We start from the raw sequence: 23,690 nt of genomic DNA, 5'->3' as shown, positions 1-23,690 counted from the left end.
GACAGCAGAGCTCAAGTAAGTGATTTTTGATCCCACCAAAAATATATCCTTTTTCTTGGTTTATTACTTTTTTCTCAAATATAACATTATTGATTTTTCAGTTCATTTTACTAAGTAGCAAAGGAAAGCAACATTATTTACTACTGAAACTCTGAAAAATCATAAATGTCTTTATTCAAATACTAAAAATTGTGGTAATACTTAACCTAGAAATATATGGTTATGTGAAAAAAGTATACATTAGACATGTATCCTTAGAAATATATGATAGTGATCACTTCTCTATTGGTCACTTCTCATAAATATCATTAACTACATAGAATATATTTTAGTATTTTTATTTTGAGATTACAAATGCTTTTTAAAACTTTCATTTTTAAATCAGTATTATTGAATTACAAGTCATATATATTAAAAACAAGTACGAGTGTATTGTGAACATAAATCAACACTTTGGGGAAAATCGTTAATGGATGTGGAAATCAGAAAAAAATATTTTTTTAAAAAATAGATTCTATTCTTTCTAACCCCTTGAAAATTATTTATGCTTTAGTTTATCTTTCAGATACATGTTGTATTAGGGTAAAATAAAAACCCACAATTTCAAATCTTCTTTAAACTTTAGCCAAACTAGTTGCAAATACATTGCTTGCTTGCTTGCTTGCTTGTCATACTTCCAAGAAAGGTCAAGATAAATGTCCTTGTGGTAAAATGTCAACTCTCTGCAACACTATTATTTTCAATATTTTGGGTTTGTAAACTCAAAAATCAATTTATGGTTGGCTTACAGATTATATCAGATATTTCTACATATATATAGTTCTAGTATCTTGAATTACTAGCCTGAAAAAAAATGCTAATAAAATACTTAAGTTTCTTCTTGGATCTAAAGAGATGATGCTAGTTTATCGTGTATTACTAAGTACATAAAGTATGTTGTCTAAGCAGAAATAAGTAATCAAAAAGAAAGGAAATAATTGCTCATTTATCTTTTTCTGGCTCTGTGTTTTTTTTAATAGAATCAATGTGCAGCAGTAAATACTCCAAAGAAAGACACTTCCCAGATTGATGGACCATCTTTAAACAATACTTATGGTTTCAAAGTCAGCATACAAAACTTACAGGAGGCAAAAGCTTTACATGAGGTAAAACGGTAACAGTAAGGACACATGCACTTTAACTCTTACGTTTTATTCTATGGTACAAGTATAGAAATTTTTTACTGACAGAGGAATACATTGAATTCTATACCTGTTAATCTTTATTTCGTTCTTATTATCCTTTCTATTTTATATATTTATATAAAACAGAGAAACTTTAAAACTAGTCATCAGTTACTGAGACTGCTTTGTGGTTTCACAATTTTCACAAAGCTTATACCTGAAATTTTAAAAGAAGCTAAAATTAGAAAAGGTTTTTTAGCTATTGGAAACTCTGTATGTTACTCTGGGATTATATTATATCCCATCCCAAATGTGATGTCTACTTGTGTTTTCTATTTGGTTGGCTCAGTGGATTAGTGCTTGCTACATTTGTTCACATAATCTTTATAAACCAGTTACCTTCACAGCACAGACTGTATGCAAAGACTCGGAAGCTATCTTGTAAAAATGTACATTCTCACTGGAGAATATGTATGAATGGTTCACTGTAAATTTATGTGTATTAAAGAAAACACAACAGTAACATATGTGACTGGCAATGAGGTGAAAATTAGAATATATTTTAGTTGTTTATACCTGTCCTGTCAGTATGGTAGCCACTAGCTATGTGGCTATTGAGAATTTTAAATTTGGCTTATACATCTAGGAATGGAATTTTAAATTTCGTTTAATTTTAACTAATTTGTTTCCATTAAAAATTTTGCAACCTCATTGAGATGTGCTATAAATGCAAAATGCATACTGCTTTCAAAGACTTAATAGGAAAATAGAATAAAAAGTACCTTATCAGTAATTTTTTATATTGATTACATGTTGAAAGGGTAGTTTTTGATGTATTGGATTAAATGAAAATATTTTTAAATTAATTTAACCTATTTTTACCATTTTTTAATGTGACAACTAGAAAATTTTAAATTATGTATGTGACTTTCATGATATTTCTTTTGGTCAGTGCTGGTTTATACAGTCGTTTTATGTTTTTGCCCTTGTAGCAGAGAATTTGATTCTTTTGTTGGTTTTTTGGTCTCAAGTCAGTTCTGTCTTCTAAGAATTGGATGAATAGACTAAGAGGAAACTTTAAATATTGTCCTCATTTTTACCCTAAATTTGAACTAAGAATTGTACTTTTGAGAATTAGATTGGAACATAGTCTAATTCCCTAATTGTTTATTTGTACATTTTTTCATTCAACAGCATTCATTTAGTTCCTGTTTTATACCTGGCCTTGTACTCTCCCCTGAAGCCCAGATAAATTAAGTAACAAACTCAGGAATATTTATCTTATCAAGTACACACCCGAAATTCGAAATTTAAAATACTTTGTTAAAAAATATTTATTAAAGCAAATTTGATACACCTTAACAAAAAGACTTGTTACATTTGATTTTTCTGTTATTATTTGAAAAAAATATTTTTCTTCCAGTACTGTTATTTTATTCTACGTAAACCTGTTTCAGAATCCTGGGCCTTCTTGAAGTTAAAATCACTTCGGGGGTCCAGCAGGTTGCTCATAGCTTCCCATCACATGCTTCCTTCATCTCAAGGCACACTCCAAATAGCCACCTGGTGGTCAAATAGGGATTGAACCAAAAAAATATCTACTATACTCTATTCCGTTTTCTACAAAATTGTGCTCACAGCATTTTTTCCTGTTTCCCATTACCCTGGGCTAATCTCTCTCTCTCTTCTGCATATAAATACTCAATTCAGAAGAGAAAATTTGCAATTGTTGCCCTTTCTTTTTTTTTTCAACGTCTTTATTGGAGTATAATTGCTTTACAATGTCGTGTGAGTTTCTGTTGTATAAAAAAGTGAATCAGCTATATGCATATGTATATCCCCATATCCCCTCCCTCTTGCGTTTCCCTCCCACTCTCTTTATCCCACCCCTCTAGGTGGTTGCAAAGCAGAGCTAATCTCCCTGTGCTATGCAACTGCTTCCCACTAGCTGTCTTTTACATTTCGTAGTGTATAGATGTCTTAGTTACTCTCTCACTTTGCCCCAGCTTACTTCCTCCTCCTTGTGTCCTGAAGTCCATTCTCTACATCTGTGTCTTGATTCTTGTCCTGCCCCTAGGTTCTTCAGAACCATTTTTTAAAAAAATTCCGTATATATGTGTTAGCATATGGTATTTGTTTTTCTCTTTCTGACTTACTTCACTCTGTGTGACAGACTCTGGGTCCATCTACCTCATTACAAATAACTCAGTTTTGTTTCTTTTTATGGCTGAGTAATATTCCATTGTATATATGTGCCACATCTTCTTTATCCATTCATCTGTCAATGGACACTTAGGTTGCTTCCATGTCCTGGCTGTTGTAAATAGTGCTGCAGTGAACATTGTGGTACATGACTCTTTTTGAATTATGGTTTTCTCAGGGTATATGCCCAATAGTGGGATTGCTGGGTCATATGGTAGTTCTATTTTTAGGTTTTCTTTTAGTTGTTTTTTTTTGCGGTACACAGGCCTCTCACTGTTGTGGCCTCTCCCGTTGCGGAGCACAGGCTCCGGACGTGCAGGCTCAGCGGCCATGGCTCACGGGCCCAGCCACTCCGCAGCATGTGGGATCTTCCCGGACTGGGGCACAAACCCATGTCCCCTGCATCGGCAGGTGGACCCTCAACCACTGTACCACCAGGGAAGCCCTATTTTTAGTTTTTTCAGGAACCTCCATACTGTTCTCCATAGTGGTTGTATCAATTTACATTCCCACCAACAGTGCAAGAGGGTTCCCTTTTCTCCACACCCTGTCCAGCATTTATTGTTTGTAGAATTTTTGATGATGGCCATTCTGACCGGTGTGTGGTGATACCTCACTGTAGTTTTGATTTGCATTTCTCTAATGATTAGTGATATTGAGCATCTTTTCATGTGTTTGTTGGCAATCTGTATATCTTCTTTGGAGAAATGTCTATTTAGGTCTTCTGCCCATTTTTGGATTGGGTTGTTTGTTTCTTTGATATTGAGCTACATAAGCTGCTTGTATGCTTTGGAGATTAATCCTTTGTCAGTTGCTTCGTTTGCAAATATTTTCTCCCATTCTGAGGGTTGTCTTTTTTATGGTTTCCTTTGCTATGCAAAAGCTTTTAGTTTCATTAGGTCCCATTTGTTTATTTTTATTTCCATTTCTCTAGGAGGTGGGTCAAAAAGGATCTTGCTGTGATTTATGTCATAGAGTGTTCTGCCTGTTTTCCTCTAAGAGTTTTATAGTATCCTCTAAGAGTTTTATAGTATCTGGCCTTACATTTAGGTCTTTAATCCATTTTGAGTTTATTTTTGTGTATAGTGTTAGGAAGTGTTCTAATTTCATTCTTTTACATGTAGCTGTCCAGTTTTCCCAGCAGCACTTATTGAAGAGGATGTCTTTTCTCCATTGTATATTCTTGCCTCCTTTATCAAAGATAAGGTGATCATATGTGTGTGGGTTTATCTCTGGGCTTGCTATCCTGTCCCATTGATCTATATTTCTGTTTTTGTTCCAGTACCATACTGTCTTGATTACTGTAGCTTTGTAGTATAGTCTGAAGTCCAGGAGCCTGATTTCTCCAGGTCCGTTTTTCTTTCTCAAGATTGCTTTGGCTATTTGGGGTCTTTTGTGTTTCCATACAAATTGTGCAATTTTTTGTTCTAGTTCTGTGAAAAATGCCAGTGGTAGTTTGATAGGGATTGCACTGAATCTGTAGATTGCTTTGGGTAGTAGAGTCATTTTCACAATGTTGATTCTTCCAATCCAGGAACACAGTATATCTCTCCTTCTGTTTGTATCATCTTTAATTTCTCTTATCATTGTCTTATAGTTTTCTGCATACAGGTCTTTTGTCTCCTTAGGTAAGTTTATTCCTAGGTATTTTTTTCTTTTTGTTGCAATGGTAAATGGGAGTGTTTCCTTAATTTCTCTTTCAGATTTTTCATCATTAGTGTATAGGAATGCAAGAGATTTCTGTGCATTAATTTTGTATCCCGCTATTCTACCAAATTCATTGATTAGCTTTAGTAGTTTTCTGGTAGCATCTTTAGGATTCTCTATGTGTAGTATCATGTCATCTGCAAACAGTGACAGTTTTACTTCTTCTTTTCCAATTTGTATTCCTTTTATTTCTTTTTCTTCTCTGATTGCCCTGGCTACAACTTCCAAAACTATGTTGAATAATAGTCATGAGAGTGAGCAACCTTGCCTTGTTCCTGATCTTAGAGGAAATGGTTTCAGTTTTTCACCATTGAGAACGATGTTGGCTGTGGGTTTGTCATATGTGGTCTTTATTATGTTGCAGTAGGTTCCCTCTATGCCTACTTTCTGGAGAGTTTTTATCATAAACGGGTGTTGAATTTTGTCAGAAGCTTTTTCTGCATTGATTGAGATGGCCATATGGTTTTTCTCCTTCAGTTTGTTAATATGGTGTATCACATTGATTGATTTGCATATATTAAAGAATCCTTCATTCCTGGGATAAACCCCATTGATCATGGTGTATGATCCTTTTAATGTGCTGTTGGATTCTGTTTGCTAGTATTTTGTTGAGGATTTTTGCATCTTTGTTCATCAGAGATATTGTTGGCCTGTAGTTTTATTTTTCTGTGACATCTTTGTCTAGTTTTGGTATCAGGTTGATGGTGGCCTCGTAGAATGAGCCTGGGAATGTTCCTCCCTCTGCTATATTTTGGAAGGGTTTGAGAAGGATGGGTGTTAGCTCTTCTCTAAATGTTTGAGAGAATTTGCCTGTGAAGGTATCTGGTCCTGGGCTTTTGTTTGTTGGAAGATTTTTAATCACAGTTTCAATTTCAGTGCTTGTCATTTGTTAATATTTTCTATTTCTTCCCGGTTCAGTCTTGGAAGGTTGTGCTTTTCTACGAATTTGTCCATTTCTTCCAGGTTGTCCATTTTATTGGCCTATAGTTTCTTGTAGAAGTCTCTCATGATCCTTTGTACATCTGCAGTGTAATTTGTTACCTCTCCTTTTTCATTTCTAATTCTATTGATCTGAGTCTTCTTGCTTTTTTTCTGGATGAGTCTGGCTAATGGTTTATCAACTTTGTTTATCTTCTCAAAGAACCAGCTTTTAGTTTTATTGATCTTTGCTGTTGTTTCCTTCATTTCTTTTTCATTTATTTCTTATTTCTGATCTGATCTTTATGATTTCTTTCCTTCTGCTAACTTTGGGGTTTTTTTGTTCTTTCCCTAATTCCTCTAGGTGTAAGTTTAGATTGTTTATTTGAGATTTTTCTTGTTTCTTGAGGTAGCATTGTATGCTATAAACTTCCCTCTTAGAACTGCTTTTACTTCATCCCATAGGTTTTGGTTCGTTGTGCTTTCATTGTCATTTGTTTCTAGGTATTTTTTGATTTCTTCAGTGATCTCTTGGTTAATTAGTAGTGTATTGTTTAGCCTCCATGTGTTTGTATTTTTTTTACAGTTTTTTTCCTGTAACTGATATCTAGTCTCATAGCGTTGTGGTCAGAAAAGATACTTGATACAATTTCAGTTTTCTTAAATTTACCTAGGCTTGATTTGTGACCCAAGATATGGTCTATCCTGGAGAATGTTCAGTGAGCACTTGATAAGAAAGTGTATTCTGTTGTTTTTGGTTGGAATGTCCTATAAATATCAGTTAAGTCCATCTTAATGTGTCATTTAAAACTTGTGTTTCCTTATTCATTTTTATTTTGGATGATCTGTCTGTTGGTGAAAGTGGGGTGTTAAAGTCCCCTACTATTTCGGTGTTACTGTCGATTTCCCCTTTTATGGCTGTTAGCATTGCCGTGTGTACTGAGGTGCTCCTATGTTGGGTGCATAAATATTTACATTGTTATATCTTCTTCTTGTATTGATCCCTTGATCATTACATAGTGTCCTTCTTTGTCTCTTGTAGTAGTCTTTATTTTAAAGTCTATTTTGTCTGATATGAGAATTGCTACTCCAGCTTTCTTTTGATTTCCACTTGCATGGAATATCTTTTTCCGTCCCCTCACTTTCAGTCTGTATTTGTCCCTAGGTCTGAATTGGGTCTCTTGTAGACAGCATATGTACGGGTCTTGTTTCTGTATCCAGTCAGACAGTCTATGTCTTTTGGTTGTAGCATTTAATTCATTTACATTTAAGGTGATTATTGATATTTATGTTCCTATTACCATTTTCTTAATTGTTTTGGGTTTGTTTTTGCAGGTCTTTTCCTTGTCTTGTATTTCCTGCCTAGAGAAGTTCCTTTAGCATTTGCTGTAAAGCTGGTTTGGTGGTGAATTCTCTTAACTTTTGCTTTATCTTTAAAGGTTTTAATTTCTCCATTGAATCTGAGTGGGATCCTTGCTGGGTAGAGTAACCTTGGTTGTAGGTTTTTCCCTTTCATCACTTTAAATATGTCCTGCTACTCCCTTCTGGCTTGCAGTGTTTCTGCTGAAAAATCAGCTGTTAACCTTATGGGGATTCCCTTGTATGTTATTTGTTGCTTTTCTCTTGCTGCTTTTAATATGTTTTCTTTGTATTTAATTTTTGAGAGTTTGATTAATATGTGTCTTGGCGTGTTTCTCTTTGGGTTTATCCTGTATGGGACTCTCTGTGCTTCCTGGACTTGACTATTTCGTTTCCCATGTTAGGGAAGTTTTCGACTATAATCTCTTCAAATATTTTCTCAGTCTCTTCCTTTTTCTCTTCTTCTGGGACCCCTATAATTCGAATGTTGGTGCATTTAACTTTGTCCCAGAGGTCTCTGAGATTGTCCTCAATTCTTTTCATCGTTTTTTCTTTATTCTGCTCTGCAGTAGTTATTTCCACTATTTTATCTTTCAGGTCACTTATCTGTTCTTCTGCCTCAGTTATTCTGCTGTTGATTCCTTTTACAGTATTTTTAATTTCAGTAATTGTGTTGCTCATCAGTTTTTGTTTGCTCTTTAGTTCTTCTAGGTCCTTTTTAAATGTTTCTTGTATTTTCTCCATTTTGTTTCTGAGATTTTGGATCATCTTTACTATCATTACTCTGAATTCTTTTTCAGGTAGGTTGCCTATTTCGTCTTCATTTATTTGGTCTTGTGGGTTTTACCTTGCTCCTTCGTCTGTAATGTATTTTTTTGTAGGGTTTTTTGTTTTTGATGGGTGGTACTGTATTTCTGTCTCACTGGTTGTTTGACCTGAGACGTCCAGCAGTGGAGTTTGCAGGCAGTTAGATAGAGTTGGGTTTTGGTGCTGAGATGAGGACCTACGGGAGGCCTCACTCCGATTGATATTCCCTGGGGTCTGAGGTTCTCTGTTAGTCCAGCAGTTTGGACTGGGAGTTCCCACCACAGGAACTCGGGCCCAACCTCCAGCCTGGGAACCAAGATCTCGCAAGCTTCATGGCACGGTTAAAAAAAAAAAAGAGAGAGCGAGAGAAAAAGGAGCAGTACAATATCAAAGAATAAAAAAATAAAATTAGAAAGATAGAAAATACGTTAGGAAAAATTAAACTATAATTGAAAGAACTGCAACAAGGTAAAATAAAACCACAACAGAAAAAAGAAAGGGTGGGGGGAACAAGCCAAAAGGAGAGAATGGTAACAAAGTATAAAGAATAAAATAAAATTAGAAAAATAAAAGATTTATTAGGAAAAATCAAAATATTAAAGAATCAACAACATTGAATCAACAAAGCAAAAGAGAACCCCAATCTAAAAGAGGAAAAAAGAAAAGAAAAGAAAAAAAAAAGCCTTGGCTATGGGGGTGGAGTTTAGGTGGGGGGGTGTAACTTAGGCAGAGGCAGGGTTTAGGGTGGGGCAGGACCTAGGTGGTTGGTGGGGGGGGGTGTGTGTTCAAGTGTGGGGCAGGGCCTCTCGGGGGAGAGGCAGCACATGGAAAGGAGGGCCTCTGGAGTGTGGAGTTCCAGAGTTTGGAGGTAGGGCCCTGAGTGAGGGTGTGTGGGTGAGGTTTAGGCCCAGGTATTGTGGTGGGTCTCTGAGTGTAGAGGTGGGGCCCTGGGTGGGGGTGTAGGGGCGGGGCTTGGGCTCCGCTTTGCAGGAGGGAGGCTTGGAGGGCACAGGATTAGGCCCGGGAGCCCAACAGGCTCCCTGGTGCCTAAGTAGACAGGGAAAGCGCTGGCCCTGATCCCTTCCATTTCCTTGCACCACTCCCGCACCATCTCCCCCAGAGTCTCCCCCATCACCGCTGGACCCCTAACCATGGGTGGGTCCCACTGGGTGTAGGAACTCCTGCCCTCCCCGAGCCACCCCTCAGCCGGTCCCAGAGGTCCAGCCTTTACTTTTGCTCCCCCTTTCCTCCCTCCCATTCCTTCCGGACCCGCACAGCTAGAGGGCACCTAGGTGGGCAGAGGATCAGGCCTGGGATCTCATCAGGTTCCTGGGGGTCCACGTGGGCAGGGGACACCTGGCCATGCTCCCTTTTGATCCTCTGCCCTTCCAGTTGTCCCCCAATTTCCCCCTTCGGTCGTGGGATCCCTGCCCCTCCCCAGCCGCCCCTCAGGGGCAGCAGTCCTGGGCCACCTCCAGTTCTCCTCCCCCTTCACTCCCCCCATGCCCCACGTCCTACCCAGTCGGTGGGGGTTCCTCCCATGCCCTAGGTGTCTATAGTCCCCCACTGGTGTCTGGTAGGTGCCCTAGCTTTGAGGAGATGTAAATCCACGTTCTCCTATTATGCCATCTTGACTCTGCCCCCCTTGTCCCTTTCTTACCCATGTCTTTACTGATAACACTTAGTACATCTCTCTCTCCATCTCTTCATTCCATATGTTGGCTTAGAAAAAAATGCCCCTAAGAACACTAATGCATTTTATGTCGAGGAATAAAAAGGCAAAATTTGAGTGTGCAGTTTGGCCTGGTATATGAATAAGTCAACCTCCAAGACTCTTTTTGACCTGAAATTGTCTTCAGGCTTCTCCATAGTCTTTCCACGTGTTCATTGTTTCCTAATTAAAGTGGGTTTATTTTTGTTTTGTTTGGGTTTGGAGAGAGGTTTTCCATTTCACATTTTTGTACATGCTTATCGTTTAAAAGAATAAATCCTGGAGAGTATATATTTAAAAGTAAAAGTTCTTTTCATTAGCTCCCCATTTTACTTGGTTTAATTTTTTTTTAATATTACTTGTTTTTTAAAAAAATAGAAACAGCAATATATATTTCTTAAGGAAAGTGGTGGATTTTTGGAAATTTGTTTTATTCCATATGCCTTATACATGCATAATTAATGTTCTTATATTTTAAAAAGTACTTAATAACAAAGTTACTAATGAATGCATGCACTATTACATACATGTACATGGTAAAAAATTTAACATCATGACAAAAAGATTACCACAATGTTCATTGCAGCTCTATTTACAATAGCCAGGACATGGAAGCAACGTAAGTGTCTATCAACAGATGAATGGATAAAGAAGATGTGGCACATATATACAATGGAATATTACTCAGCCATATAAAGAAACAAAATTGAGTTATTTGTAGTGAGGTGGATGGACCTAGAGTCTGTCATACAGAGTGAAGTAAGTCAGAAAGAGAAAGACAAATACAGTATGCTAACACATATATATGGAATCTAAGAAAAAAAATGTCATGAAGAACCTAGGGGTAAGACAGGAATAAAGACACAGACATAGAGAATGGACTTGAGGACATGGGGAGGGGGAAGGGTAAGCTGGGACGAAGTGAGAGAGTGGCATGGGCATATATACACTACCAAATGTAAAATAGATAGCTAGTGGGAAGCAGCTGCATAGCACAGGGAGATCAGCTTGGTGCTTTGTGACCACCTAGAGGGGTGGGATAGGGAGGATGGGAGGGAGGCACAAGAGGGAGGAGATATGGGGATATATGTATATGTATAGCTGATTCACTTTGTTATAAAGCAGAAACTAACACACCATTGTAAAGCAATTATACTACAATAAAGATGTTAAAAAAAAAAAAGACAAAAAGATTTCCATTGAAAAGTAAGCTTCTCTCCCACCTGACTAAGCAGTCCACTTCCCCAAAAGCAATAAACAGTTTTATATTTTTTGTCTCTTTGCAGACATTTTCTATGCATGTACTTAACATTTTTAACATACATGGAAGCATACTACACTCGTTCCATTTATCCGTGTATTATGGTGGTCTTTCCATTTTAGGACACGTAGATCTGGCTCATTCTTTTGAAAATTTTAAAGGCTACAGAGTTTTCCATTCTGTAGTTTTTATGGAAGCCACATAATTTATGTAACCAGTTCCCAACTGATAGACATTTAGGTTTTTAGTCTTTTTAACTTATAAAAAACTGAAAATATTATCATCTTTAGTGAACATCTTTGTGCATATATTTTGGCTACATATATGAATATATCTACAGGCTTATTCTCAAGAGTATAAATGCTAGATCAAAGGATATGTCTTTTTTTCTAATTGAAATATAGTTGATTTACAACATTATATTAGTTTCAGGTGTACAACATAGTGATTCAATTTTTTTTTTTTTTTTTTTTTTTTTTCGGGCCCAGCCACTCCGTGGCACGTGTGATCTTCCCGGACCGGGGCACAAACCTATGTCCCCTGCATCGCCAGGCGGACTCTCAACCACTGTGCCACGAGGGAAGCCCAGCAATGCTTTTTAAACAACAGTATCTCTACGATTGTCTTAATCTTTTACTTGCCTCTGCAGATAACACTAATGCTTCATCAGTTCTAATGTAATGGACATAAGACATATCCAACACCTAAATTTCAAGAGCAAAGGAAAAAGTAATAAACTTCTGATGAAACCCAAGTGAAGAAAATACCCAAAACCTATGGGAAAGTTATGTAGAATGCAAACTCCTCTTACAGATAAGGTTATGCCATAATTTTGCAGCTGAAATGTTCAGGATCTTAATCTATTTTTGCGAAATAAAAGTGAAGTTGAGGGCTTCCCTGGTGGCGCAGTGGTTGAGAGTCCGCCTGGGGATGCAGGGAACACGGGTTCGTGCCCCGGTCCGGGAAGATCCCACATGCTGCGGAGCAGCTGGGCCCGTGAGCCATGGCCGCTGAGCCTGCGCGCCCGGAGCCTGTGCTCCACAATGGGAGAGGCCACAACAGTGAGAGGCCCGCGTACCGCAAAAAAAAAAAAAAACAACAACAAAATTTATTATAAAATAATGGCTGTATTTCCCTGTACTGTACAAAATATCCTTGTTGCTTATTTATTTTATACATAGTGTTTTTTATCTCTTAATCCCCTGTCTGTATCTTGACCGTCTCCCCTTCTCTCTTCCCACTGGTAACCCCTAATTTGTTCTGTCCTTTTAAAATTTTGGTAGATATTTCTAAGTTGTCCTCCAAAGATATCTACCAAATTCTACTCCCATCACTAAGGAGAGCCTTGCATTTACATTTCTTCAACAGATGGCATGCAAGATAAATACAAAATATAAATCCTTTATTAAATTTATATGATCTGAGTAATTACCAGTAGTCTACTAATTTTTCATTGCCAGGTATATGTGTATTACTGGTACAATGATGGCTATAATTCTAGCTGTAATCATTAATCATCCAACATATATCTTGTTTTTCTTACCCAGAGTTTATTCTTACTCTGTCTTAGAAAGATAACAAAGGATTACAGTTAAGAAGAGTTTTTATTAGCATAGGAAAATAAGTGTAAAAAGCAAAATATTACATTTTTTGCATTATATGTCAAAGAGAAAATGTGCATAGGCAAAAAGCTGGCTATTGTGTAGTTGACACCATACAATTCTTATGATTTTTTGTTTTCAGGAAAAACTGTAATGAAAAATCTGCCTAGTATGTACAAAACTCTAAATTTAAGTAGCCCTCAGAGGATTAATAGGTAGGAGTTTCAAACTAAAAAATATCTGTCTTTTCCGTTTAAAATATAGGTAAAACTATAATTAACTGGGTAGAAAGTAAAAGGTAAAATCAACAGACTTTGGTTTGAATGTACGACCACCTGGACTAGTCATTCTCTTTCTCAAATAGAAATTGCGAAAATTCAGAGGCACTGCATGTACTCTAGACAGATAGTTTTAAGTGTGTGTTGTCATTAAGAAATTACAGCGTAAGCAGATTTTCTAAAAGAAAAACGTGAATTGATTTAAGCTAATCTTAGAAGTAAAAATCTAGTTTTAATTTGTGGAGTGTTAAATTGTGAATGTGTCCTTTATAACCATTTTTTCCTGTAATTTTACACGTGTATTTCCTTAGAGTCTTAGTGAAACATACTTCTTTCGGCATGTCTCAAAAAAAAATGTTTAAAAGTGTGATTTTTATTTCCTTTTATAGATACAAAATCTTACTCTAATCAGTGTGGAATTACATGCTCGAACTAGACGAGACTTAGAACCAGATCCTGAATTTGACCCAATCTGTGCTCTGTTCTACTGCATCTCATCTGACACTCCACTGCTGGATACAGACAAAACAGAACTCACAGGTGTAATAGTGATTGATAAAGACAAGACAGTCTCTAGTCAAGGTATTGTTCATTTTTATTAATTTTATACCTACCTACATTAGGATGAACCTTTTAATGGCACAGTTTCTTTGCTCAAGATCTAAACCAAGCAAGCATAAGGAACTCCTCTGTAAAATGTTTGCTGAGGTGGGAGTAGGAAATGTTGTCTATAGCTTTGTCCTAAATTCATTATTCTTAAATTATTGTTAGAAGTCAGAAACAATACAATATAAAGAGCTTAATAAAATTTCCAATTAGCATATCTAATTTGATCTAAATATTATTATATAAAATACTAATTGTTAATACTGAAGTCAAATAATTGTGTACGTTGGGTGGACAGCCTTCCTTATATATGCATGCTGGTATTTTGCTGCTAATACAGAGTTTCTCTTTACTTTAAGGAGTTAAGTTACTACTGTAAGTTAATGGTTTATAAAAGACTTAAGATATATTCTAATTTTGTTGATATCTCTTCCTAAATACATACACTTTTGGTTCAGAGGTACTTCATATAGGATACCATGTAAGGCAGTTTATAAAATACCAGGTGTTCCTCTGCAATTTTAAATAGTAATATGTGAATTCAGTCAATTGAGGAGGAAGTCTTAACATATAACAAAACTGTACAGGAATTTGCAGTTTAATCAGTGATGTGCTTGAGCTGGCTTGTACCAGTTCACAAGCCAATGCTAAATTTTCATGAATTTTTTGAACTAGTTGATGTCATATTGGTAGTTTCAAATTAGCCATGGTGGGAAGTTTTCACATCTTGGATATAGACAAGAAGTACAAATCAGGGCTTTTTTTTTTCTTTCCTGGAGAGGTGCTTATAAGCATTCTCCAGCATACCACTGAGTAAAATATTCTCCACTAAGCAAGCCTCTTCCTGTAGGAAGAAACAAAGTAATAATATTTCTTTTTGGGTGACACGTTATCTGGGGAATTTTGTGAATGTAGACTTTTCAGGAAAATAATTGAAAATATGAAATTTGAATTTTCAGTTACATGTACTAGAAAACCTTTAAGAAAATTTTCAAGAAACTGAGCTAATTACATATTTACTTTGGGGAATGCTGTCTCATTTTAAAGTATTTTAGGTGCATAGTCTTACTCAAAAGTAAGGGATAATATTACTTAAACAATTATATGTAATAAATATTTTGTTTATTCTTAGATATCAGATATCAGACCCCATTGCTTATTAGATCTGGGATTACAGGACTAGAAGTTACCTATGCTGCTGATGAGAAGGCACTTTTTCAAGAAATTGCACATATAATAAAGAGGTATTGTTTTGTATTTTCTGATTTTTTTTCCAGTTTTTGTTCAGAGTCCTTTTGTGCTACTTTTGATTAATATAGGTGAAAGTTAAAAATAGGAAGTGATGGGCTTCCCTGATGGTGTGGTGGTTAGGAATCCGCCTGCCAGTGCAGGGGACACAGGTTCAAGCCCTGGTCTGGGAAGATCCCACATGATGCCGTGGAGCAACTAAGCCCGTGTGCCACAACTACTGAGCCTGCGCTCTAGAACCTGCGAGCCACAACTACTAAAGCCCATGTGCCACAACTACTGAAGCCCACACACCTAGATCCTGTGCTCCGCAACGAGAAGCCACCGCAAGGAGAAGCCCATGCACTGCGACGAAGAGTAGCCTCCACTCGCCGCAACTAGAGGAAGCCCACATTGCAGCAACAAAGACTCAACTCAGCCACAAATAAATAAATAAAAAAGAAAAAAAATTATTAAAAAATTTTAAAAAATAGGAAGCGAATACCTTCCTATGGCCCTTGAAAGAAAAGTTAGCCCGGAAAGGATTTTGCCCTCATCTCCAACCACCATCACCATTTCCAGCAGATTAGGAATAAGAAAAGGAGTATTCTACTCTCAGGATTTGGGGCCAGTGAAAGAGAAATATTAGCTTAGCCTCTAGCTTTCCCAGTTGGATTTTAGCATTTTTCTATGGTGATGAAATAATGAGTAACTGTACTAAAGTTAAATTGTATTATTCATTAAATAGTCTTCTACCTTGGGAGCCAGCCACCATTTCAGTACCTCTTTTCTTTTTCTTTTTTTTTTTTTTAAAGAAAATTTTTTCTGAGTTTTAAACAAATCAGTATTTCCAAAAAACTTTGGAATGTAATTTGTTCATAAATTTAGGACTATCTGGTACATACTTTTTTGTGCACATAGTTTCTTGAAAATCTCTTTTGACCATTTGATAGTTGGCTTTGATGCTTGATAGTAGAATCTTGTCAAAATTTATGAAAGAGTTTTTAACCAAAAAAATTTTAATTTAAAAATTAAACGATTAAGTGGATCTCTTTTGCATTTTCTCAAGAGTATAACTCTTAGTAGCCATTGCCCATTGCTAGATTTAGGTTTTTAAATGCCTAAAGCAGGCTGGAAAATACTCTGGATCCTGATGTATGGATAAAAGCTGTCCTTGAGCGTGTTGTTACACTCAAGCCTTTCTGTTCTGCTTTTGTAGTCGAACTTTTTCCTATAAAACTGAGACGATATCCTGCATTAAAGATCAAGGTGGGGCTTCTCTGGTGGCGCAGTGGTTGAGAGTCCACCTGCCGATGCAGGGGACACGGGTTCGTGCCCTGGTCCGGGAAGATCCCACATGCCGCGGAGCGGCTGGGCCCGTGAGCCATGGCCGCTGAGCCTGCGCGTCCGGAGCCTGTGCTCCGCAATGGGAGAGGCCACAACAGTGAGAGGCCCGCGTACTGCAAAAAAAAAAAAAAAAAAAAAAAGGTCAAGGTGATGTTTTACTAATTCAACATCTGATTGCATCCCAGATGGGTTAACATAAACCATTTTGAAAATCAGAAAACCAGAAAACGTTTTCAGTGAAACAAAATTAGATTAAATGTCAAAGCATAAAAAAAATGATATGCTGCTACCCACCACTCTAGGGAGGAAAAAAGAGGAATGTATTTTTACTATTTATTGCACCGGTGACTGGATGGATTCCCATCCATTTGAGTCTTGCCATTGTCAGTCCTATCTTTTATCTTCTCATAGAGATATCAACATGTCAGGTACTTTTAGTACCCCCACTGCAAGCAGCTTAGCAAAAGGAACATGTAAGAGTTTTAGGCAGATACCATTTTATGGGCCAGCACATATCCAGTAATGTCCCTGGGCTTTGTATGCTTGTCTTCTCCTTGTTAGGTTTATTCCCAGCAATAGGATTACCTGTGAACATTGAGAATCTTATCAATCATTTGCAAGTGTAGTAACTTTCTTAAATGTCCATAACATGAATTATACTGGTTGTTAAGAAAAATGCAGTAAACAAAATAAAACTAACTTCTGGTTCTTATTCAAAAGATGATATGGCTATTAGAAAAAGAGAAAAATGCTTAAATATCAACATTTCAATTCTGTAATGTCCTTTATATATTAGTCCAAACAGCTCCCTAAAAGATTATTTCCTTCTTATACCTCATTTGTTGAGCACCTACTCTACACAGGTTTTGCTAAGAGCGTAGGCTTGGGAGTCAGCCAGCTCTGTCTTTTTGTCTTGAGCAAGTTAATTATCTCTCTAAACTTTGGTTTCCTCATCTGTAAAAGGGGTAATAGATACGAGAATTAAGTGAGATAAAGCACATAAAACTCTTAGCCTGGTCAGTACTTAAATATTAACTCTATGTGTAAGGTACAGTTCTTAAGTGCTGAATATAAGATTGAATAAGATATAGATGCATATTCTCAAAGAGTTTTGTTGTCTTTATTTTTCTGTTCTTAATATTTACCTGCTCAGGTGGCAAACACATAAAATAATGCAAAGCGATATTACACAAGTAAAACCAAATTCATTATCTTCTTGTCACAAACATTTTTCTCTTTCTGTATTTCCTTGAACTATTAATTTCACATTTCCCCGGACTCCCTAACTTAAATAATTTAAGTTTTGAGTCCTACCTTTTTTTCTTCTCTAATCCATGCATTACATCCTATCCATTTAACCTCAGAATTATCTTTCAAGATCATTCCTTCTCCCCTCCCCCTCCCCATGCCCATTGCTACTCCCCTAGTTAGAGCCCCCTCACCTCTCATCTGTACAGATGTTATTGGGTTATCTAAAATATTAATTGTAAAGCAGCTTTTTTCTGCCTAAGCAAATAAAATTATTTTCTTATTTGCTGCTTTTTCTGATGCTTCATCAGAAGCACAGTTTTGTTCTTCACTACTAATCCTATCTACCCAACCTTGTTCTTTCTATAACTTTTAGAAACCTGGTAGAGTGAATAAAATTTACAAAAATTGCAGAACAAGTCACCAAGATTTTGTTATTGTCACTGAATGTTTTCACAGAAGAAATATAGAATCCTTGGGACTTTGAACTTGAAAAAGATGTTTTCTGAGCTTTGAGAGTCTTGTAAAACAAAACAGCCTCTAGGTCAAAAAATAAATATAATAGATCTGAAAAATACTGAAATGGCAGTTTTTCTAAAAGAACAAAATATTAATAAATCCATTAAGAGAAGCATTAAGGGTAGCTTTCTGTTTTTTCAGTGGTAATCTCTGAGCAGTAGTAGTTTATAAAATAGGTACTTGTTAATTGAGAAAAAAATACTTTCAAAACATTATCAGAAAATAAGTGTACTTAATCACTCTATTAGTCAGTTACCACAACAGAGCAAGTAGCTGATTGGAATAATAATTCTTATAAATAAGTAGATGTTTCATGAATCAAAAAAATTCAGTTGAAGAAGGTGGAAGAACTATTTAAGAGTCAACAGAAGGGCTCTGTAATCATCTGGCATCATCTTCATGTTGTACCCATGTTTAGAAATGTATGTGATAGGTACTCCAGCAATCTTCCAAAGTCTTCTCTTAAGACCAAGGTTAACTGTGACCAAACTGTAATGCCTTTTCTAAATATTCTTAGTATTAATGCAGTCAGCTGCATGGGTTCTTTCATGTGTGTATGGGAATCCTTCAAATCTCCTTTCCCTGACGATCCTTAGAGTCACTTAACACTTCTGCCCCAGTTTCTCAAATTTAGACATTACATAGTTAGCTTTATAGGGAGATGCACTTGTCATTGCAGATCATCTTTGACTGCTCTGAGAAGAGTTTAACTTTAATGGAAGAGTTGATGAAGTTGCTATCAACAAAGATGTGTTGAGATATTGGATGTTATTTTAGAAGACTAATGAGCAGGAAGGGTGTTGGGAGACTTCTCTTTTCTTGAAGCCCTAGGACTTTTCTGGACTTCCTTTTTAAGAATTAATCTACCCTTTTAACCTCTGAGACTGAGCCTTTGCCTCATTGTTGCATATTGTCTTGCTTGCTTTTGCTTCTCCCCACTCTCTCGTGTTATAATCCTGCTCTTTGTTCCAGAATTACCAGCCACGTGGCACTTTCTACCAAGAAAACACTTTTATAGGTCGGTGAAAAGACCCATTTGGCTGTTCTGTTAAATTAATCATTTTTATTAAATTAAGTGGTTTTCTCAGAAATTTCAGTCCTTTTTATATAGAGGAAAGCACATGGATATATGTTATCTTTTTCTCCTGACAAGTTTGAAGGCTACTTTGTAAGTCTGTAGTATAACAATGGATCACAAGCAGATCACTGGATATTGAAATTTACGTTAGGGAATGTATTTTATAGGGCCTTTAAGGAATAGGAAAAATGAAAAGAATATTATTGCAGAAGTTTGAGTCTAGTTCTTTTGACATTAGCCACTTAAGTAAGGAGACATTTTTGTGACATTCTTATTTTTATTATCTAAGTAAAAACTAATGTCATTCAATACCCATTTAAAGAAATTAGCTATGAAAGTATGATAAAATATTAGCAAACCAGTTCTAAAAATAGATCTGGTCTTCCCATGATCCATTGTTACCACAGACTTGCTGAGTAGCCATATATTGCTTACATTAGTAAACTGGGGTAATCTATAACTGTAGACATTGGTGAAACTTAATAGTGTTAAGTGATGTAATATGGACAGGCTGCTCATCCCATAATTCAGAGTGACTTTATAAGCAGTTACGTAAAACCCAGCTTTATAAATTTTTGTGATCTTTCACTCTACTTTTTTGGCTTTTATGAATAATGGTACAATAATCAGAGTAATTTGGAACTTCTAATTTGATAGCATTACAGTAGTTTTCACTCTCAAAAGTTTTTGTTCTCCACCTAAGACTGTAATCAGTTCTTCTCTTGCCCACACCATTTTCCCATTGAAGTAAATCTTCATGCTTATTTTCCTTTGTACTATAATCAGACTTTTTTATGGTGGTCACAGTGGAAGTCCTCAGAAGAAGCACAAAGCAGCTCCTTCTAAGGTGGATGCAGATCGTCAGTTCAGTTCTACCAGTGCAACTGTGTGACCACAGTGAGCGTATTTTTCACCTAGTTTCTGATGTTTAGCTTCCCCACATTAATCTCACCCCTATTAATATTTAATTCTTCCATTAAACTGAGTCACCTTCCTCTTAAGTTTAGAGGACGAACTTATCGTTACAGAGGCCTTACTTTATGTGAGGACCAAGTCTTTACTAAGAGGGAAAAGGAAGAAATTTTCATTTTTTTCCTCAGCATTACAACTGTTTAAGGACAGTAGAGGGAGAGGGGTAGAGAAGTGACAACAAAATGACCTGGGGGATCATTTTCAAAATACAGTATCCACACGTGCCCTCATACTTCACCCTGCCCCTACCCACGTTATATCTCAATTATACCCTCACTCATACACTTTACTGGTAATGCCTGCCTCCCACCCCAATTTTTAGCAGCCTCTTTGCCAAGTCATATCAAGTAAATACATAATCTAAGTAAAAACTACTTTTGCTTTTACAAAAGTAGCTTTGAACTAAGAACTTAACCACCCCACCCCTTCCTCTAAAGAAATTCTATAGGCACCACTATATCACCCTTTTCCGCCTGAGAAACATTATAAAATGTAGATTTTTAATTTTGTAATTTATATCATAAAGAAGTAGTTCTTCTGCTTAAAGGTTCAAACGTGTGGTCCTTGTTTAATTTTTTCATTCCTTCTTTAGGTATGATCCTGATATTCTGCTAGGATATGAGATTCAGATGCATTCCTGGGGTTACCTCTTACAGAGGGCTGCTGCACTGAGTGTTGACTTATGCCAGATGATCTCTCGGGTGCCAGGTAGGAAGCACTATGAATGTTTTATTGTTAACTACAGGGCAAATTACAAATAAAGACAAGATTATTGTTTTAGCCTGATTTTTAATACTAAATTGTGTAAGTTCTAGATATACATAACTCCATTATAAACTTTAATCATACATATATCCCATTTTTATCCAGCTTTTTTTTTTTTTTTTTTTTTTTTTGGCAGTATGCGGGCCTCTCACTGTTGTGGCCTCTTCCGCTGCGGAGCACAGGCTCCAGACGCGCAGGCTCAGCGGCCATGGCTCACGGGCCCAGCCGTTCCGCGGCATGTGGGATATTTCCAGACCGGTGCATGAACCCGTGTCCCATGCATCGGCAGGCAGACTTTCAACCACTGCGCCACCAGGGAAGCCCTATCCAGCATTTTAACATAAATATTTTTCTGCATTATGAGAAAGTCTTTATAATCATTATGAAGCACATAACATTTCTTTGACTTGATATACCATAATTTTATTTTATTTGTCTGGTTCTATGTTTTATCCATTTGGTGAGGAATGAGGAGATGGTAGAGGAACACTAACTGTTTTTTTTATTTGGGTGTCAGGCTAAAAAATTACATGAATTTTGAAGGCTGTTCCCCAATAGTGTGATTCTAATTGAAGAGAGGGGCAGTAATAATATTCATACCAAAATTACTTTTTTTTTTTTTGCGGTACGCGGGCCTCTCACTGTTGTGGCCTCTCCCGTTGCGGAGCACAGGCTCCGGACGTGCAGGCTCAGTGGCCATGGCTCACAGGTCCAGCCGCTCCGCGGCATGTGGGATCCTCCCGGACCGGGGCACGAACCCGTGTCCCCTGCATCGGCAGGCGGACTCTCAACCACTGTGCCACCAGGGAAGCCCCAGAGAATTGTTTAGGTTAAAAATTCTACCATTTTTTTCCCCAAGAAATGACCAGTTTAATAATAAATATTTTTCATCCAAACACCAAAGAAATGATGTGGTGTTAGGTATTCATAAAAATAGCACCAGGGCTTCGCTGGTGGCGCAGTGGTTAAGAATCCTCCTGCCAATGCAGGGGACACGGGTTTGAGCCCTGGTCCGGGAAGATCCCACATGCCGTGGAGCAACTAAACCTGTGCGCTACAACTACTGAGCCTGTGCTCTAGAGCCCGCGAGCCACAACTACTGAGCCCATGTGCCTAGAGCCCATGCTCTGCAGCAAGAGAAGCCACCACAATGAGAAGCCCACGTACCACAACAAAGAGTAGCCCCCACTCACCACAGCTAGAGAAAGACCGTGTGCAGCAGTGAAGACCCAATGCAGCCAAAAATAAATAAATTTATTTAAAAAACAAATAGCATCAGTAATTATCATATTTAAAGAGAAAAGCATTTAATTTTTTAAAAAGTGTATATATGTGTTTTTATTGTTGAAAAATATATACAGTTTTCAGATACATTTATTTCACAAAATTATAACTTAAAGAGGAAAGAAAAATTGTTTTATTAGTCAAAATAATGATTTTTCTCTTAAACCTAATACAAAATAAACTATGAATTACATTTAATCTTTAACCTTCATCTTGAATTTTTATTCTCATTTTCTTTTGCATGGTTTGCTTGGAAATTTGGTTTCTGTGAGTCCTGATGCAACCTATATTCATTTCTATAGATGACAAAGTTGAGAATAGATTTGCAGCCGAAAGAGATGACTATGGGTCGGATACAATGAGTGAGATAAATATTGTTGGCCGAATTACATTAAATCTTTGGAGAATCATGAGAAATGAGGTAAGGTACTTTATCTGAAATTTGGTTTGGAAATAAGAGATTAGATCAATATATGGTGATTTTAATCATTATAGAATATTAGTATAGCTTCCTATATAGCTTATGCTTATTTGTGAATTATTTTTATTATACTTAAGTAGAGTTTCAAAAATAAATACTACTTTCTAAAATGCAAAGCTATAGAAGTATTTAGCTTTGTTATTGATGATTTTTTTTCCCCTGTTTGTGTCTAAGCACAAATAGCAGTGGCTATAAAAGTCTACAGCTATCATAAAATGTTATCTTGTATGTATGGAATGTTGTGTAATTTCATCATTTTTTGCTCTTAAATCATTTTTACACTCAAGGCCAGATAAACTCAGCTTGACCTTTTTGATTTATTACAGTAAGAAAAATTTAGTCTAGATATAGGAAAGAACTTTTTGAACTAGGGATATTTAAAACCTGGGTCAATTGGAAACACATTACTTGGCAATAGTTAATAGCAGCATCCAGTTGAGTCTTTGGGGGCCCAGGTAAGGATTTTTGGTAGTATGAAACTATGTTATTAATATGCAATCACTCAGAGAAATAATTCTGTCACCAAAAATGTAAGAAAAAAGATACCTACAATAAATTGCTCTATTCTCAGATTTTGGACTTGTAATATCAGATAAAATGTTTAACTTTAAGAGAGAACTCTATTCTTCAACTACTTCCCTTTGAAAATACTTTCTCTTTCTATTATACTCATTATCCGCTGTGATCTTTTCTGGCTCTTCTAGATTTATATAAAAATTTGAGTTTCCAAGCATGCCCTCTGCAATTCTTTTGGGACCAATCATGGAGTAATTCTTCCAGATAAGAAAATATGCTCTTTATATAAAATTTAGGTATTCCCATTTTTATTTTCTCTCTGCACCATGAGCTTCAAGTTATGCTCACATTTTATCTAATTTGAAAATGTACCATACATGTATCTGCTTGAGGATAATTTTTATCCTATTGTTCTTAAAATATTGTCAGCACAAGAATCTTCCAACATGGGTTTGAACTACACAGATCCACTTATTGGTGGATTTTTTTTTTCTCTGATAAACACATACTACAGTAGTACATGATCCACGGGTTGGTTGAATCTGCAATGCAGATTTGCATCTACAAAGAGCTAACTGTAAAGTTATACACAGATTTTCAACTGCATGGGGGTTGGTGCCCTAACCCCTGTGTTGTTCAA

The 23,690-nt window shown here is 36.5% G+C and overlaps 2 protein-coding genes across 6 annotated transcripts in view; one reads left to right on the top strand and one right to left on the bottom strand.

Annotated features, from left to right (window-relative positions):
• REV3L (REV3 like, DNA directed polymerase zeta catalytic subunit) overlaps nt 1–23,690 on the top strand; it is a 184,222-nt gene that overhangs the window by 114,525 nt on the left and 46,007 nt on the right. For all 5 annotated transcript variants that reach the window (XR_012324782.1, XM_019929582.2, XM_073789509.1 and 2 more), the window contains 5 exons: nt 1,020–1,145; nt 13,397–13,589; nt 14,746–14,857; nt 20,597–20,712; nt 22,356–22,474. Coding sequence is in view for 4 of the 5 variants with exons in the window: in XM_019929582.2 (XP_019785141.1) it covers nt 1,020–1,145; nt 13,397–13,589; nt 14,746–14,857; nt 20,597–20,712; nt 22,356–22,474 (666 nt within the window). In the remaining variant the exon portion in view is untranslated. The remainder of the gene's footprint in view (nt 1–1,019; nt 1,146–13,396; nt 13,590–14,745; nt 14,858–20,596; nt 20,713–22,355; nt 22,475–23,690) is intronic.
• Nucleotides 1,145–23,690, bottom strand: part of MFSD4B (major facilitator superfamily domain containing 4B) — a 102,360-nt gene continuing 79,814 nt past the window's right edge. Inside the window, exons 5-6 of the mRNA XM_073789514.1 lie at nt 16,682–16,772; nt 1,145–2,726 (exon numbers count right to left, since the gene is read on the bottom strand). Coding sequence (XP_073645615.1) covers nt 2,672–2,726; nt 16,682–16,772 — 146 coding nt within the window. The 3' untranslated portion in view covers nt 1,145–2,671. The remainder of the gene's footprint in view (nt 2,727–16,681; nt 16,773–23,690) is intronic.

The sequence above is a fragment of the Tursiops truncatus genome, chromosome 12 (genome assembly GCF_011762595.2).
Source record: "Tursiops truncatus isolate mTurTru1 chromosome 12, mTurTru1.mat.Y, whole genome shotgun sequence".
Lineage (NCBI taxonomy): Eukaryota > Metazoa > Chordata > Mammalia > Artiodactyla > Delphinidae > Tursiops > Tursiops truncatus.
This window is presented reverse-complemented; position numbering and strand designations above follow the sequence as displayed.